A 19,849-nucleotide genomic window follows, 5' to 3' on the forward strand; every position below is an offset into this window, starting at 1 on the left:
CAACATTCCCTAAAGACATCTGGACCTAAGCAGTAAAGATGTTTCTTACGGCCTGATTCAACTGACAACAGTCCTACAGTCCTCTAGACATCTCCCTTTCCAGTTCTGCAGCTCTGCACATTTATTTTTGTGGCAATTTAATGCAGTGTACAGGGCACTCAACATCTCTCAAGTGGTTACAACCTCCCTCACACGTCTGCTACAAAACCATGCCCTAGGTTTTGACCAGAACAGGGCCACGGAGCTCAGCCTTAGGCACTTTACATATCGCATATCGTGTGCCATACACTTCATCAAAATCACTTCCCAAGGCCCACGAGCTTCAGCCACAAAGGAACATGTATCTACAGGAAGCTTAAAATAAAAAAGGTTAAGAAGAAGCATTGAGTTAAAAGTTTTATTCATTCAACATCTCACATTACAAATATTTAAAAATTATATGCATACTGGTATAAATAGTCATTTGCAAACTATTTAATAACATTAATTTTTCACTAGCACTTCAACAAATGAACTCTTTAAAAAAAGTAACTTGTGTTATATAACTTAGAGTAGAACATACAAAAATATGAACTTAAACGTGAAAATGACTTTAATAAAAAATGAATTACCCTTATTTAAAATGCTATAATAAATACTACAACCTCCCCATACACAGTAAAAACTATATGGAAATTCAGCCAAGTAGTACAATTAACTGACATACTTAAATAACTTTTCCTTCTGATAATATGAGCAATACATTGGGGGAAAAACATATTAGGGATTAGTAAAAACTAGACACCCACTTGCTAAAAGTTTCACTTCCAAAAAATATAACAAAAAAATCTGATGAAAATTATAAAAACTAATTATACTTTAAAATTTAAAAATATAAAAAATAAAACAGTTGAATACAATATTGTCCCAATTCTTACAATGCTATCACAGTAGCTTTAAAATAAGATAATAAAATAAAGCAAATGACCAAAACCTTTTATTCCATTTTTTTTAAAAATAATCTCAAATTTACATTAGTAGAAAGATTGATTTCTGATTCTTTTCTTTAGAAACACCAGCAAGAAAGAGGATTTACTAGAACAGTAGAAAATGACATTTTTAAATGTCTGCAATTAAAAACAAAGAATTACACTGCAAAGATCTTCCAGAAGTCTGAAATAGGTATTGCACATAACTTGAAGTTAACTTGCCACAATTCATCACATTCAAGTTTTAAATCACCTTATAACAGAAGGTTTTAACTCTTCTAAAAACAAAAGGGGTGAATTATCAAGTCTTTCCAACAGCATCCTTATAAAACGCTAAATTCATTCACTGCAAGTTTTAAATTTGCATTCTGCAGAGGTCTGTGTATGGAGAAGTATATACTATACCAAAAAGCACAGGGCAGTGGGGTTCCTTTACATATAAAATAATCAGAAACACTTTATTTTACATTGCAAAAATAACCATGTAATTACTCTGTAACTACATTGTAAATACATGGCCAGTGCCATGCTAGTGTGATAAAACTACATGCTTATTATTAACCCCTTTGCAAATTGAAGTGATACCCTAAGACTGGTAAACTAATTACATGTTAATTATGTTTGGAGCTACATGGTAACCCCAACTACAAATCCCATGTAATCAGAAGGACATGTAATCACTATTTAAGTACAGAGTAATGTATATAATTGTTTATGCCCTGTAAATCGAAGTGTAACCAAATAATCTGTAAACACGCTTGTCACACAATCACAAGTGAATATTAGTAGAATAACAATTTCTTACATTAGTCATGCATACTAACATTACATGCCTGCCACCTAGCAGGCTCTCTTTTATTCTTTAAATATAATTTAAAAGAGCAGACACATTTCTGCATCAAACACCTAACATCAATTTTTTATTAATATTAAAAATGGCTAAACATTCACCAAAAACGTCTGCATTTGTGTATAATTTTTAAAAACTTAGTAAGAAGCGGTAGACAATTCTGATGTTTCTTTACTTTTAAATTCTACACTATATTTATGCATTTAAATTTCAGGGTCTAAAGACAGTGTCATTTGTCACTTTCATGCTTTTCTTCTTTAATTCTCAACTTTACATATACTATTTCTTAAATTATATGTACACCAAATACCTGGTGCTGGGCTAAGATGTTTAAGCAACATGCTTTCTTTTCTCTGCAGATTCTAAAATAGCATTGCCAGTGCACAACATCCATAATTCAAAATGTATGCAGAGCACTGAAATGTATAAAAAGCAGAATATAAGAAAATAAAATTTATTAAAATTATTTATATTAAAAAATGAAGTATATGAAGATCTCTCAGTAATAAAAGTACAAAAAGCTACTCTTTGCAATATGAAAAATTGAGGTATTGCATAAAGAGATATCCCGTCAGTGAAAAGTGTGCCTAAAAATGCTCACTGTTGGAAAAACAAGATATACAAAAGTAGTGCATAACAAATATACATTATGTGCATGACAAAATAAGTTAGCTACAAAAACACTGTACCGAAATTCAGCAGGTCATGTACAAAGGGAAAATTATTATTCAAAGCTAGTTCTCAAACAGTGTTATTTCTTGTAATGGTAACCCATCTCACCTGTTTACTGGGTAGGATCGGCACAATAGCACACCCCAAGCCACCTACAAGCATTAAAAAAATTAAAGGAACATTCCAACTATAATTATGTACTTCAGAGAAAAAAAAGTCCCTGACAATCTACACAAGAGCACTCTGCATTTGCATTACTGTTGTCAATATTTTCAGGGATTTCATTAAAAGCAGCTCCCTTTCTATACTTGACTAGTAGACAGCAAATGTCTCCATTTTGACCTTTGGAACTCGATAAGGTATAGTTCATTAAAGCCTGTATTGAAAATAAAAACTACTTCTCATAAAGATAATCTGGGCTGGGGGAACAGGACGAGGGGGCTGACAAAGGCTTTCAACGGAGCAGATGTTTTCCGAGCAGTGCTGAGGCAAGTCTTTGGTCTGAGAGAATCTAGGATGGTACCATGCCAGTCAGGCAGCTTAGAAGATTGCCACTGAATTTGTTTGCACACTGCTAAATAATCAGTTCAGAAGTTGGCCAGGGCGTTAGTTCAAAAGTAATAAAAATAATTTTCAGAACTACTCCTTCATTCAACTATTTCAAACTAAACCCCTGCACCCACTCTTTATCATTCAATTAACATGTACTGTGTTAATGCTTCTCAAGGTAGAACTTATTTATAATAAAGCAGGCATTAACTTAGCAATCTTGGCACTTCAAATACCTGTGTTTCTTTATTTCTCCATATTAAGTTCTGAAGAGGAGGAACCTTAGCTGGAATTCTTTCTACAGGAAGAGTAAGAAAGGCATATGCATGCTCGCACCGTTTCATGCAATAATTCAGAAAACAGTGCAAAACAAAGCTTGGAAACTACTTAGGTTCATGCCTTCTGTTACAACTAAGTTAGAGGGTATTTAAAACTAACTTTACATCCAAGATGGGAAACCAATAAGCAGCCAATTTTACTTTGCGTGACATCTGAATATCAAAACTTCAGTAAAAATCAGCGATATCCTTGAGGTATCTTTAGGTTTTCTACTTTTTCATGTCAAAATGGAGAGCAAAGGCTGGCCCCTGATGAATGTTAGCATATTAGGATATAGAGTTATGTTATATATAGCCATCAAAAATAAAATCTATATATTTATCCTTCAGGAGAGGAAATGCCAGTTAACTAGTTGTCATTACTCTAGCTTTGGTAGGATTTCTAGGGCTGTAACCAGACAATTGAATTCTCTTAAAGGAAAAAAAAAGTGCACTCCCCCCCCCCCCTCAGTAGTAACGTTACTCAACTTTTACATTCAGGAATTCTTAAAATGTAATAATTTTGATGAAAATATAAGCTCTGCCTATCTCATCACTAATTTGGATGTGGGTGGTAGTCAGAGGCAAGGTCGGATATATACCGAGCAAAAATTTCAGCCTCAAAACCCTTAAAAGATTTACACCAAAAAAAAAAAAAAAAAAAAAGAAAAGAGAAAAAGAAATAAAAAGAGAAAGAAAGGAAGAAAGAAAGAAAAAAAACACATTACTATAATGCTGCTTCAACTTTGCTCATGCATTTTTGTTGCTTTAAACATGCTCTTTCCTGTTGATAGGTAAATGTTAACTTCATCTGTTGCTGGAAAAATGTGAAGTCAAAACAAAAAGAGAGGCAAAAACAGGCTTCCCTGGGGGAAAGTGTCAGAACAGACTGATAGTGTTATTGTTACATTGTTATTTTAATAAAAGTATTCTTATGTTCTTTATTAACAATAATTTAATTAAAAAAACAAAATACTCTATTGTTTCAATTCTCTTTTCTTAATATTTTTCTCTCCTCTAAGAAAATGTTGCATGAAATTAAGTGTTCTCTCCGTAGTAAAGACAAGAGAATGCAACTCACTTGCAACATGTTATCAATACGAAAAGGAGTTCCCAATACAGTTTTCAATGACAAGATTCTACAAAATACCCATATTATAGGTCATTCTTTCATTATACTATTGTTAAATTACAGACTACTACAAAAGGACATGCTATCTTGAATAAGAGAAAGGGCAGGGTGGGGTAGGGATAATCAGGATAACAGAAGAGTGCACTTAATTTGAGGCCTGCATATGAGCACTGCAGTGATCATTTAGTTCCAGCGGAATGAAATATGTCTTGGGCGATCTCCTCCCTCCTTCACCAGGGGCTTGTGGAATTCCCTGCCAGCGCGTGAATGGATAGCAGCCCAGCAATATTCACAGTAATACTGCAGACAGGTAACATTAGCACAGAAAAATGGAGCAAATTTTCCACCGCAACGGGCCCCCTGACATTCATCACAAAGCTGATCATCCAAGACATATGGCTTAACTTCCACCTGTATACAGAAAATGAGAAGAAAGTTTTACAATTCTTAATTACAATGTAGATGATGACAGTTCCACAACACATACTGTCTGTATTCTAGCAGGATTGCAATCATAGTCCTCTAGTGGGGAACAACACAGACGAGAATTATCCTCCTCATTACACTTGATCATAGCCCTTAATCACCAAAAACTCTGGGCACTTAACTTGAGAATGATCCTGCTCCCACCATCTTCCTTGATGAAAAAAACAACAGAAACCAATGCTTAGCATCAGTTTCACACATGTTGTCATTTATTTATAGAAAGGAACAACAAACGTGTTGTTACAGAGCTGATATATACAGATTCACATCAAACTACTGGAAAATTCTGGGGGTTTATTGTTGAGTATGGTGATGCACAGTTAAGCTCCTACCCATTCAGGTAGGAATGTAAACTGTTTACACAACACTGTAACTACAGATTAAATATGCATATAGTCTGCAAATTGCAATGCCTGAATTCTCAACTTAGAAAAAATAAATCATTAACATATTTTTCTGTTTTCTTTTTTTTCTGTGGCTTAGTCCACTCAGCAAAAAGAGACCCATCTAATCTCGCTGGTGTCAAATATGAAGCTTAAAATGGGACTGATGACTACCTAACGCAGTTGGCATTAAGAGCCAGATGAGCAGAAGTAATTCAGCACAGCAAAAGAAAAAGGAGAAGAAAAATTTCTTCAAGTTCTTAACTGATAATGACTCACAGGAACTTACCAGCTGGTGCTCCAAGGATACATCCACGCTGCAACATCTGCAGGCTACTAGCTTTTAATCTAGACATTTGCATACCAAAAACAAGCCTGCTGTACTGTGGGCTACAAAACCCTGCCCACAGCACTCCAGAATGCTTACTGTGTGACAGGAAGGCAATGCTCGCTGCTCTCGGTATACAAGCTGGCTACAGCACAGCTCGTTTAGACATGCCTACGTGTTTAAATCACAGCTGCAGCACTGCCATCCCCTAAAGGCTCCGTTTCACCTCATAACCAGTAATCACCTGCACTCCCACTCCTCTGCTCCCTAGGACTATGAGAGGTCTATGTGACATTTCAGAAGTGCAACACAAAACCTCCCCTTAAAAAAGCATACATACAAGTTCCTGTTCTAGAAGTGCCTGTGAACCTTCTCTGAAGCTTGTGCCATTAGGTATTTTCACAACCATGTTCAAATATACAGACTGTGACTGGTGTCTCTATGTTATCCTGCTACTTCTGCATCTGGCTTAGGAATGGGCCCTTCTACATCTCACAGATCTCAGTGGCGTGCCAGCTCATTCAAGTAAGGGCATTCACAAGCTCCCATATTTTTAAACTTACCCAGTTTTATCACAATCCAGGCAGGGCACTGCAGTAGTTTGATGGCATTTGTGCTAACAGTACAAACAAACTGCTTGGAGACAATACAGCAGCCTTCCTCTCCCTATTCCATTGCTAGAATTCTGTTTCTCAAACACCCCTCTGTGCCAGCTCAGGAGAATGAATATGGAAAAGAGCAGAGGCAAATATTCTGAATATCTTACCACTTTCTCTCTTCATCACCTAGTTTGCTAAGCAGTTTGAGGTCAGGTACTCAATGACGAGCATCTTCTCCAAGTGCTAAGAGGAGAAACTACAGCTACGCTGCGCAGGCCTCCTTAACATGGCAACTTCATTACATCTGTACCTGTGTATTCAGAGGCTGGTCTAGGCTGTAACCTAAAGGCCAAACTACAGCACAGGTCATTAAATTACATCTCTGCTTGCTTTAGCCTGTTACTACACCACTGTTTTCTGTGCAAGTTTACAAAGCATGGGTATTAGTCAGAGTCTTCAAAACATTCAGTCGGTGTGTGCTGAAGTGCGTATTCACAATACGGCCTGCAACTGTTACCTGTGCTATGTATATGGAGGCTTCCCAAGAAGTAGCTTAAATTACAGCAACTTCATCCGGCACTGTTAGGATGGTGGCATGCATCAAAAGCTCTGTAGTGGTGGGTGCTGCAGGCCACTGAGTGTTTACCTTGCATTACCTCTTTGAAGAGCATACCCTCTAGAAGCATTTCCTTGCCTAAATTTACAGGAAATCCCTTCTTGTTACTACTTTCATTTTTATTCTACAAAAAAAAACTTTATTAGAAAAAAATTAATAAATAGCATCTTAGTAAAAAGTAGCATTGCAACTGTTGCATTTTTATGTTTTATGCAACCAACTACTCTTATAATGAACCCTCTAAGCTCTTATCTCCCCACATTTCTTCTGAACTACAAACAGAATGGGGAAATAAGGAGTGGGAGGCAAGAAGGAAGAGGAAACAGATTGCAAAATCTTTGTCAGAGTTCACAAGTACTTACTTCAATTTCTAGTCCCAACAGCTTCAATGGACCTATTCACCCAAGTGTCTTCTTATGCAAGCAGAAGTTGCACAAGGGCAGCGCAAATTATTTGTTCAAAGCCATACAGAAGTTATTTCAGAGCCAAGACTGGAACAAAGACATTCCAATTCGCAGGCCCTGAGTCAAACTGTTGTTATAATTCTTCTACCCAAGCTTTATAGCCAAAGGAGAAGTGAAATGATAATCAGATCACCAGCAAAGTGTGTGTGGGGGGGGTTCCTTTGTAGTAATAATCAAATTAAAATCAATAATGAGTCAGGTAAGGAAAATCCAAAGACCAAGCATGTGAGTTAGAAAGAACGCTAGATGTAAGGATCCCAATTTATCAAAATCGTGGCCCAAAGATCCCTGTAATTGGCATAGTCACGTTTTATATAGATGGGAGGGCAGACGCAAGCAAATGGCAGATATATTTGGCATATCCCATTAATTTATATTAACAAATTAATAAAATCAAGCAAGAAATAATTATAGTAGATTATCATTGAAACAATTAACTGAGCACAGTCTTTACATAAGCTGTGCAGGATGGCTGTGAAGCTGTAATGCACGGTAAGGAGTTCACAATGCATTACCATGGTGTTCTTTAGGAACATTCAGCACACCATGTGTAACACTAGGGTTAGATTCTGCCCTCTCTCTAAAAAGATGCAGAACAGGAGTAAGAATTGCTCCACCCTTGGCAGATACTTTCCTCCCTAACGTTCTACAAATACTACAAGTACAAATACTTGCAGTGGGAGTATATGACGAATGCAATATTCTTATAAAAGGGGAAGGCAGCTGACATGCTTCCCATTATGCTAAGCAATTTGAGAAAGTCTGCTTCACAGTTGCCTCCCACGTTCCAGAAGCAATAGCTTTGCACCACTCCTTCATTTTTATTCTGTGTTGTATCTAAGTGGCACAATCTAGCCCTAAATATGCAATGAATCTGATATAACATTTACAGTCTTCACAATGACACACATTTACATGGAAAACCATTTCTAGAGAAGGCACTGAACAAAAATAGAATATGCTTGAAGACCTTACCCGTTTATCTATCTCTCCATGCTGCAGCTGAACAAAGCGAGCACTGATAGCAGCTATGTAACTCTGTTGATTAGAAAACGCAACCCGCCCAGCTCCTTTTGGGTACTTCAGCTCAGGGTCTGTGTCAATTCCAGCATAGCACACCCCTCCATAGAGCCGATCCATTATCATTGCAAGTTCCACTAAACCAGAAAGGAGAATGAAACAGTGTAGACTTGGTAAAATTTCCTCCACTTTAAAAAGCATCAAATACAACAGTCCATTTGTATTCATGTTCCCCACTGTGAGCATCAAGAACACGTAATAGTTCCTTTGCTGAACCAACTTCTCTCCCCCCTTGCTCCCCATATCAGACTGCATATTCAACATGCCCAGTGCTGCGGAACACTCAGTGTACCTGCTCGTAAAGGCCGAGGAACACCACCAACAAAAATGGTTTTTCGTGGGTCAAGAGGCTGTGAACCATCCATAACAAAATCACTATCACTAAGGTTCCAAGGCCGGATCTGAACCTATGGACAAAAAGCCTTTTTTTTTTAACCATTCACAATTCAAAGTATCTTAGTAATATAAATTAGAACAGTATCCTACACAGAAGAAAACCTCTTAATTCACACTATTTTTTTTAACTTGCTTTCTACTTGTTCAGCAATCGTTTCTCAGAATGAAATGGCAATAAGCTCTGTTAAAGACAGACTACTTGATCGTACCAAATTTCACCACTTCCCTGTTACCCAAATTTCTGGGAAGAAACTCACCCTCTACTTACGCACTTACTTAATCATGACTGAACTGTGCTGTACGAACCACACTACTGCATACATATCTAGACTATTTGTGTTGGTCTAGCCAAGTGTAAGCACTAGACTACCGTTATCTCAATGGAACAGGCTCCAATGTGCAAAGTTGTATGTTTATTTACTATGCAAAACTAGCTGCTGTACATTTGCTTACAGCTGGCCAAATTTGAAGCACAGGAATATAGCTGAAGCCTCTGCAACTATTAACAGACTTGCATTGGCCACAAAACTGTTTGTACTAGCAACTTGTAGTTCCATGCCGTATTATGTTTTTTGGATTTGTCTCTGTAAACACAAGTTACAAACAACACTATAGACAATATGAACTCTACATTTTATTCAATAAGCCTAAAGCACCTGTCTGAAAATATATTTATTATATCAAAGGTGAAATTTAGCAAACCTTTTTTTAACAGAAGTGTGAATTGTAACTAGACGTAAAAACTTGCTGATGCCTACTTTAAAAATATGTAACTTGATCTTTGTTTTGAGAACTTAATTTGATTTAAGGAAATGTAAACATTAGCACTCTGAAGACTAAAAAATAGGCATCTGAAGAGAATGATTTCTGGTTATCATACAGGAATTGTGCAGGCCCTGAAAATTCTACCTACCGGTTTGTCTTTGATAGTGGGGCTGGAAACACAAAGATAGAGCTTTCCATCTTCTTCAATACATGCATCAATCAGTGCCTGTACAGAGCTTTCATCTTGGAACAGCAAAAATGCATACCCTACAAAAGGAAAACAAACACAATTTATTTCTTCTATTCACCTATAGCACAGTAATTTAACCCAAAATTATGCTTGGCACCATGTCATCATGCTACCATATACAAGCCCTCTGCAGTCATGACGGAAAGCAGGGAGATTGCTGATCGGCATATCCTCTCCCCATTTCCTTTGAGAAGGATAAGCCAGTAGTAAGAACTGAACAAAAGCCACAGCTGCGGAGGCACACTTCCCACAACAGTTGTTAATACAAAGTATAAGTCTTCCCTGGCTTCTGTGGACAGCATTTAGCCCCTTTACAGAGGACTAGCTTTGTCTATTCTTATAAAAATGAGTAAAGCAGAACAAGTAACAACACACCAAAAAAAAGGGGGGGGGGGACCAAATAAAGTCAAAACAGGAAGTTACGGAAGAATCATTTTAGTGGAGAATAATTGCAAAGCCACATTCTAAAATCCATCAGTTTATAATCCCAAGGATTCAACTGTTTTTCCCCCAAACACTGGGTCATCATCGCAAGAAAAAAAAAAAGAAAAAAAAAAGCTTAACATGGAAACTTTTTAAGGAAAATGAATTCTAGAATTCTCATATGATATTAATTATCAGATATTTACCCTTAGGAGGAAAATAAGATTTGCTTTCTGCCTTGTGCGGCCAGTCTACAATCAAAGGTCCGAAGCGACGAAAACTAGCAGTGATCTCATCTATAATGAAAGTATAAAAAAAGCATCAACTGAAATTAATATCAATCGAATGCAAGACACTTGAAGAACACAGACTTCAGGTAGCTTCATCCTACAAATAAATATTCTATGACTCTTAACAGTTTACCAATTCAGAGCAATGTTCATTGCTGATGGGAAATCTTTATGACAAATCAGAATAAATGTTAGAAAACAAAACAGTTCAAAGATCAAGCTTTTGTTTACTGATGATTATATACAAAAGTTTGTAACCCACTAATTCAGAAAAATCGAATCACTGCATCTACACAGCAATTATAACCCCTGTTCAACTATTCTTCCACAAAGAGCAGAAAGACAACTCGCTGACTTGCTAGTAAGCAATCAGCTCTCCCAATATGTCTTATAATTGCAGAAAGACTAGAGAAAAATGAAAGGACTATCACAGGACTCAGCCACGCCTGTTCATGTCACATGCCAGTGCCACATCAGCAAATACTATCTGAGGCTGACCTCCAACTAACACAGAGTAAACTTACATGACATCGTTATGTAATGCTATAGGAGACATGGCAAGTAATGTATTACTATTTCAAGAAGCAATTTTTGTATCCATTTCAAAACTGCCTGTCACCTAAAATTGCTGGTAAACATTTTTATATCCTAGTCCCATAGAAGTCCACTAGATATAATTCTGTTCTTGTTGAAATTAAGTGATTATGCCCTTCTCCACAAAAACATTTCAACCACCACTAGTTAAAAGTTCTCCTAACAGGAATTTTTCATTAAATATGGAAACAAAATGAACAAACTTCCCCTTGCTGTAGCATCACCTAAATTGAACACTGCTTAGCTGCGTTCTGCTTCAGGTACTACAAGGGCCTTCTCCAATGGGGGTTCCCAATAAACAATTTCAAGAATTTTTCCATCCTCTGACTCTGAGTTCGAAATTTGAGAAAGTGCTACTGGTTATGTTCTTCTCAGTCTGTTTACACTCTCTGACGACATTACTAATGAAACAGCAACTGACAAGCCACTGTACTGACAGCCACTTTGTGCACTACAGATCATCAGGAATGTACCCAGCAGTGGCGGTGTGTCAAGGTTACACGCTGATGAGGATCTAAACCAAGGAAAACAATACTTACTACACACCTCTGAACATAACCCTTCATTTAGAACAGCTCTTTAAACAAATTTCATGTTAAAACACATCCATAAAATGCTTTCTAGAAATACTTTCAGAAAAATCTTATTACATAGCCATTATACATGTAAGTGATTCGCACTTGTGCATTTAACAAAAGTGCTGACAGAAGCAACTCTGAAAAATTCAAGCTACCCTCCTAGCACAGGTTTAGCAATGTTATAATGAAGTCTTATGTTTCAATGTTTATGAAGTTTATTAAGTCTTAAATTTCAATAACTAGGGTCCGCACAGACAAAACTACTCTTGTGCTCATCTGCTTTTGAAAGAACAAAGGTGATAAACAAAAACAACCACCACCACCCAAAAAATGTAATAAGATTTTCCATCTTGTAAACACTGTGTTATATTTGACCTTTTAAGTGCTGAAAGCATAAACTATGGTAAACAGCATAAAAGTAATGCTTATGCTTGACATGAAAGTCAGGCTGTCATGTTGCAGGAATATACGCTGCAGCGTATCACAGTCACTCTCCCTGATGTAAAAAGTGGGTATTAAAACAATTCTGTAATTAAGGAAAAGCAGCTTTGCAGATTTACAGTTGTTGTAGTTCTTTTAACCATTATCCCACCATACTTGACAGATAAAAAATACAGAACTTTCTGGTGAAAAGAAGCTTCATAAATGTGGCCTTCATCATGCATCCATTAGAAACTGACACAGGATGTGATCACTGCTAAAAATCACATCTAAGAAACTACACATAAACCTACAAACATGAATTACTGGTTAGTATAAACTTTATAAATCTACTAGCGATACTTTTCCTACTAATAGCTTCTGGTCACTATAAAATGTTTGCAATGTATTTGTGAGTTTCAACAGGAGATATTTACTTGTTTACTTTTGCACCTCCTCCTTGTAACATTTATACTGTAAAAGTCAGATAAATGTGTGATAACATGTACTTTTGTTCTTCAGCAGCAAAACACTGCTATAGCTAAAACTAGTTTGAATTATCTCACATTTGCCATGAACTGAAAGTGGTGGTATACAAAGATCCATTTACACATCAAAGCTTTTCTGTAGAGTTCGAAAAACAATCATTCAGTAGTTAACAGACAAAAGTTTTCACACCACATTTTTGTCATTAAGCCAAAAGGAGCTTTTCTGAATAAGACTTTCTGAGCATACCTTCATCAATATCTGGTGGCAGTCCGCCAACAAAGACTTTACGGGAATACCGTTCCACTCTCTCTCCATTCTGATGGGAGAAGCAGTGAGGTGATCCTAAACCACTGTGAAGAGTCTGATCCCCACGTCCATCATCCAAGAACCCATCTTCCATTGGAAACAGTGAAGACTGACCTGAATAGGGGGAGGTTAAAGAAAAAAGAAAGAAAACAAACATACTAACAGAACAAAGCACACACTGTTTGAATAAAAAAAATAAATATGCACTAGTTGCTGCATTGGCAATAGAACTGTTTGCAGTCTTCCCTTTTAATGAGCAGTTATGTTCTCAATTTTACATGACCCTTCTATAGATTTCAGTATCATTTAGTAACTCAAATGTACTATTTCAGAGAAAAAGGTCACTACCTTCTTCATAACTGCACTATAACTAATGAAAATTTGAAACAAAAAGGTATTTGGAATGGATGCTCAGATGGACAATTTTCCATGAATTCCACATTCCGAATTAGATTCCTTTTAAAAAGATTTCAAAACAGAAGAGAATATAAGCCCTTTTTAGGGAGTTTCCCACTAGCAGACACTAAAACCTAAGCCATATATATCATTTCCCAATGGACAGTTTCTTACAAGGAGCAGATAAAATTTCATGGTGCAGATGGGAAAACAAGACTTCTACCAGCTAGATATATTACACATGTAAATCACCTGATAACAAAACATATCCTAAGCCACCCACTTGTAAATAACTAAAATATCCTGATAAGAACAGGAAGGGCCAGTGTAATTTACCACAAGTGAAGACTGAAAGCTAGGCAATACTGTGCCATTCCAAGAAGGAAGTTTACTCAGATGTTACAAAAGAGTTTCGTTAATGGACTCACTCTAACAGAAAATGTTGTAAGCATGCTTCCCCTCCAATATTCTTCTGTGATAATCCTTTATCATAGATTTCATTAATAATATTACCTTTTAATAAGATACTCTAATTTATAAATGCAACTATGTAATATCATAAATAGAGCACACAAACTGATCTCATCCATGAGTTCTCTCTTTAGTTACACTATTCAATAGCTGGACAACAAATTGAACAGATTTTTACTCATTTAATGAGCTTTTTAGGAATAAATATACATCAAGTAAGCAATAAATGAGGTGTGCTACAAGTTTTAGGGTAGATTTTCTTACATAGCCTATGCTATGCTATAGTATGTCTGCTTTTTCAGAGTTCATTACAATCTATCACAGTAGTGTATTACACTAAGGTTAATTGATACTGCTCTGTTTCCTTTCTTTGAAAATAAATTACTATCATGTACTTCATTTTTTAAAATGAAAAAACATCTTGAAAACTGAAAATTTGACCGGTTCCAATATCCAGACATCTTCCATGCAAAAATCAAACAGCTCACAGGTTGAAAGCAAAAATAAAATAAAATCAACAGTCCACAGAATTTATATGAATAAAAATATGGAAGACTTGGTCAGCTTTCTTTATTGGAAATTTCAGGAATCTTTTTACACCTTTGATTAAAATAGCAGTCATCTATAAGGCCTACTTGTGCAACTAGGCAAACCAGGCTTTGGATTATGATAACGATGTTGGAATATAGACTTCAATGCTATTTTGTTTTCCCCTAATGAACTGATGCATATGCCATTTGTTTCATCTCTTAAGACCCCAGTCCTGCAGGCATTGTTGGAAGGGAGCAGTTCTCCATACCTAAACATATCTTTTTTTAGGTTCATTAGCATTCCCACTGCTGTGAGATAACTCAATGTGCATGCTTGCAGCATCTGGTTCTTCAAGCTAGCAGGCCAGGACAAATATTTGCTATAGTCTATGCTGCATCAAGAAAACCATCAGCACCCAAAGAACCAAAATAAGCTTCTCCAGCATTCATAACATACACACAAACAGCAACATAGCTCTGCAGTGTAACAAATCATATGGATGATGTCCACTGAAAGGACTGTGATCATTTCAGCCCCCATAGCACTACTGTGGAGTACTACCTAATTCAGTAAAAATGTTTATTTACGGCATGCAAACTACATAAACGTATGTGAAACTGATGGTTTATAATCTTATATTTTGGAGTTTGCCTTCTAGTAACAACTTAATGTTTTTCTCCCATGAGACATTGTCAACATTAGAAAATTAAATAGGAATATTGTTACCTCGCCTTCTCCCATATGTCCTTGCTGCATGTTAAATGAGAAAGAAAACAGCCTATCAAACATTGTTATAAGGACCAAAAGACCTCGTTTTATACTAACTCAGTGATTCTCAAGCCTGGTCATTTCAGATGGTGCGCACAAGCTGGCCTCCCATCCCACCCATAATACCATGCCTTCCTTGCACCACCTCTCTTACTTCTTGGTGAAGCATGTTGATTTGAAGCTGACAAAATATACTGAAGGAGACTTTCTGAAAACAATTTTAGTTCTTAATTTGCACATTTCTTGTAGTATCTAATCCTTCCTCATCTGCTGGATGTAAGTAAACTGATCTTTCCTCATGCACCAGGTCTGCTGACATTCATCCTGCAACGCCCCATGCTCCATGCCTGGCCAAGATCAAGCATAGTCTAACACTGATCTTCATCTGAACTCCAGGAAAAGCCCTAACACAAGGAACGTGGAAAACAATTGTGTTTAGTTCTGTTTTGAAAGTAGGTTGCAACAAATGTTTTGTACAACCCACTGAATCCTTGGCTGAAATTATTACTGACAGCTGAAAAACCTAAAGTCAAGGCAAAAACGTCCGGGCCACTAAAGCTGCCTGTCAGACCTCCCGCAGCCTGGTACAAGAGCCTGGTACAGAATCTTTCCTAGTAACTTCGTACTTCACTGGAATTATGCAACAGCTCCCCACTGCTTCCTACTTTTCATTTTCCAAAACAAATCAATTCTACCACCAGTAAATACAGCATTTTTTCTGTGCTGGCTTCCAGTACCTGTTGTCAGAACATGGTTAAACTTTGTAATCAAACTTGCACATTCTTTCTGTTTCAATCTCATTAAAATCCATATCTGAAAGGAGGCCAACTGTTTTCAGAACTTGGATTCTGCTGGCAAGTACTACGAGCAACTCTGAGCACATCGCACATTTTATTTTGCTTCCTCATTCAAAATTGAGGCTGACAATTAGTTTAAGCATTTAAATATTTGTAAACCACAACAAAACACGAGCAGTTTCCTCTTTCAAAATAAAAATCATATCAATCTAATTTACTTCATGATTATTTAGCATCTGTAAGATCATTTACGTCTCTGATGTCTTGCTGATAAGCTCGCAATTAACATCAAGAATCAAAAATAACGAAGCCTTAGTCTTCAGACTGGAGCATACCCTCGAGTGTTCACACAGATACTAGCTTCGTGGGGAAGTTTAAAGGGCTTTACAAGCATAGTTTTTCCACAGTAATTTCTAATTTAGGGATCCAAGACACTCATTCAGTCCTCAAAGTAGAAAGTTTGAAGAAACTTGTCTTTCGTGGAAAGCAATCAGCAACCTTCCAGCTTTTCTGACAGAGCTCAGAAGCATTTGCACGTTTTAGAAAACGTCAAGCACTTTCAAAAACAGCCCTGCCCATAAAGCCATAAAAATCTTGCCTGTGGTTTCTAAATTACTAACAAAACCGCACATCTCCCTCACTTGGAACACCCACTCTTGGCAGCAAAGCGTTCGGCACAGCCGCGATTCTCGCTGCGGATCTGTGACCACAATTTAGGTCAGCGGGCTCCTCACTGCTTTGCCACCTGTGTCACTCAAGACAATAGGATTTTGTTCTCCTTTCCCAGCATGGAAAACAAAAAAAAAAAAAAAAGCTCTTCACCAGCTATGAAGTATTTCCAGTGCCAAATACTACTGAAGAGATTTTGAGAACTAAGTACTAACGTTTTTGTTTTGTTTTGTTTTTCTTAATTTCCTTATTTTCTGCATTTGCTTCATCTAGCCCACAAATCCCAACATCTGACATTTCAAAGGATCTCTCAGGAGCCACAGCTTACAAACTACCCCAGTGCACTACAGATACAAACTTTCCCTGCTCATTGAATTGAGAGCTCATCACATGCCACTAATTTTGCACAATGTAATACAGCACTGAAAGAAAGGAATGCTCTCTTGGCAGCGCAGGGAGGCAGCTAACTGTGATTTACCAGTTCTGTTTCTGGCTTTCATAATTGCATATTAAGAGACATCTTACCCCAGCTAGCTGCAACACAAATGAAGCCTTAAGGTAACTTTACCAACAGGAGAAAAAGATTTAATGTTCAGCATCCCATGCTGAGAAATGAGACAGCTGCAATGCTGGATTCCTCAAATCTATCTTTTTTCTCAATTTCTTTAGCGTTTCAGATAAATGCATCAAGGGTCTATGACAGATTTATTAAACTCACAGGATATTTGAGCAAGAATTACTTTATAAACCTAAAAAAGATAAAGTGTTTATGCAACTAGTTCAACTGTTTATTAATAACCTATGGAGTAAAATCAGTCTTAAATCTGAAATGCTATTAGCAGCTGCTACATATATTCTGCCACTTCAGCACTCCTTGCCACACTTCTTTCTTTCTTCTAAGAAAAAAGCCTCTGATATTTTTGCAAAAATCTGTTGCTTCTACAGCCTTTTATATAAAAAACTTAATGAATAAGCAACCCTCTCAAATTTTTGTCTCTTCACCTGAGACACTTAATGGGTTCCTGACCATCTCCCTCTCCGTCTCTCTTAAAATAACAATTTTTTGTACCTAACAAATGTGCTGAATAAATGTGTTCAGCTTTTTCTCTCTATAGGAAGCACCAGCAAGACTGCCAGCATGTTGTGAGTAACCAGAGGTGCAATTCTGCATGAAGTACACCATTCCTGGTGGCAAAGACATCCTGCTGAGGAAGCATGGATGCATGCAGGAGTCCTAAGTCACTTGAACCCCAAACTTACTACAAGCTTGTCCTGCAACATGTGTGCCCAGGCTGAGCACCTAGTGCTCTACAGGCTCTAGCTGCCTTCCACCCTGCAGATTGGGAGCCCTTGCAGGTGGATTTTGTTCCATTAATTGTGCAGGATTTACACAAAAAGGCCAGCTCAGGAGACAGACTGCTTCAAGCAAAGGGATCAGCAAGCAGGAGGCTCTGGATCTTGTGTCTCATCCCAACTTGCTAAGGCCACACCACGACCATGAGAACCAAGCAAGCATCCAAACAAAGCATCCCTAATTAGTATTAATAAACATAACAATACCCTGGAATGAGCAGCCCAACTGAATGCTCAAAGCTAAATTATGCCTGTATCGTTTTTGACATTTCGACAGCACACACTTATTTCTAAAACATTCTGTACTGAACTATATTTTGAAATTGTAGCAAGCTTGACAGTGCTACGAACAAGACCATTAAATACAAGCTAGGGTAGTTTATTATCTTTTTTCCCTACTACTCCCTGTGGGCAGCCGGGGTTGATCACAGTTCAACAGAAAGTAGATAGAGTCATAAAGTGTTGCATGACTGTCAAGTCAAGTAAAAGTACTGCTTGTTATGCAGTCCTTGATTTTAGTTCTACAACATTAAGGAAAAAATAATTAGGCCATGCTTCCATGACATAAGACGTGAGTATGAGCAAAAAATTTTTACTCAGTTCAAGCACATAATCTCACTTCTGTCAAATCATCCAGAGGACATGATATAGTTTATGTTGGCTGTAGAACAAAACAGATGATGGATGCATGATCTAAGCTCTGTCAATGCAGAATATAATGAGCAGGGTTGTTTTTTTTTTAGCAAGTCTAAGCTGACAGTGAATTTGTTCGGTATCAGAACTTTGCACCTTACAGTCACAGACATCTTTATCATATTGTCAGATGTGATCCCTGTTCTAAAAACTTTTGTCAAAAGCAAGGTACTAAAAAGGGACATAAGAGAGATTCCAAATGACGTAGATTTCAAACACTACTAAACATCAAAGCATGAAAAACATTCAAACAGTATTTTCTTTACCTAAGATAACCTTAGAAAAATTAAAACACCCCTATGTATCTGGAGAATGCGTATCTGTCACACTTTTAGCAGGGTCAAAGTCAGCATGAAAACAGAAAAGCAGATTACATTTGGGTGCACTGTAAAATTAAGAAAGCACTTTGGATTCAGATCTGCAAAATTAAGCAGCAGAGATGCCAAAAAAAATAGAAGAAAAAATGTTATTTACTTTTTAAGACACTATGTATTTTAAAATATATATATAAAACACGATGAGAAATGTAGCATTACTTTATATCTAAACTGACCAAGAAAATGCTGAAAAACAAGAGTACTATGGTAGAGGCAAGTATTACGCTTTATTTCAAGTAAAACCAGATGCTTGAAGACAAATATTTACCCATTACTTCTGCCGAGACCACTAATGAAATGAAGTCGCTGGTGTTTGGTAGCACTAGAATACAAGTCTGACAAGAATCCTTCATTTTCAATTCCAGGTCACTGACACAAAACACAGCCAACACACAAAAGCTGAACGCGTTCCGTTTATTCCCAAACCCTAAAGAGAAGCCAGCTATAAAACCTTCTAGTGCTGGCTCTTCTGATCGTAACGATTCACCTGTGCTAATGTTGAATTGATTGGGTTTACGATGCAAAAAGGCAGCACCTGGCTGCATAGCACGGAGTATCAGCATAATAACTGAATGCGTTGGTTGTAGGCAACTTTAGGCACCAAATAATGGGGAGGGCAGCAGGGGGAGAAGCTGAGAAAGACTGGAGTCAAAGCTACTGTTCCCAAGACCTGTCCCATACACTCCAAGCATTTGGGGCTTTAACATCCCTAAGCAGAACTACCTTTCCGAGGGGTCTGTGCAGTTACATTTGGGACAGAAGCTGCAGAGGTACCAGGAGTCGCTGCCACTGCACCAGGCAGGACGAGAGGCTTCCCCAGCAGCCAGCCCAGCCCAACA

The 19,849-nt window shown here is 37.3% G+C and overlaps 1 protein-coding gene across 4 annotated transcripts in view; it reads right to left on the reverse strand.

Annotated features, from left to right (window-relative positions):
* Positions 1 to 383: 383 nt before the first annotated feature.
* Positions 384 to 19,849, reverse strand: part of CPEB4 (cytoplasmic polyadenylation element binding protein 4) — a 43,334-nt gene continuing 23,868 nt past the window's right edge. For 2 of the 4 annotated variants that reach the window (XM_027468724.3, XM_072023311.1), the window contains 7 exons: positions 15,080 to 15,103; positions 12,896 to 13,069; positions 10,485 to 10,574; positions 9,754 to 9,872; positions 8,737 to 8,851; positions 8,340 to 8,521; positions 384 to 4,899 (listed from right to left, as the gene is read on the reverse strand). In XM_027468724.3, coding sequence (XP_027324525.1) covers positions 4,672 to 4,899; positions 8,340 to 8,521; positions 8,737 to 8,851; positions 9,754 to 9,872; positions 10,485 to 10,574; positions 12,896 to 13,069; positions 15,080 to 15,103 — 932 coding nt within the window. In that variant the 3' untranslated portion in view covers positions 384 to 4,671. The remainder of the gene's footprint in view (positions 4,900 to 8,339; positions 8,522 to 8,736; positions 8,852 to 9,753; positions 9,873 to 10,484; positions 10,575 to 12,895; positions 13,070 to 15,079; positions 15,104 to 19,849) is intronic. The other 2 variants (XM_072023312.1, XM_027468725.3) reach the window with 1 other exon arrangement.

This window comes from Anas platyrhynchos, chromosome 14 (genome assembly GCF_047663525.1).
Source record: "Anas platyrhynchos isolate ZD024472 breed Pekin duck chromosome 14, IASCAAS_PekinDuck_T2T, whole genome shotgun sequence".
In the NCBI taxonomy this organism is placed as follows: domain Eukaryota; kingdom Metazoa; phylum Chordata; class Aves; order Anseriformes; family Anatidae; genus Anas; species Anas platyrhynchos.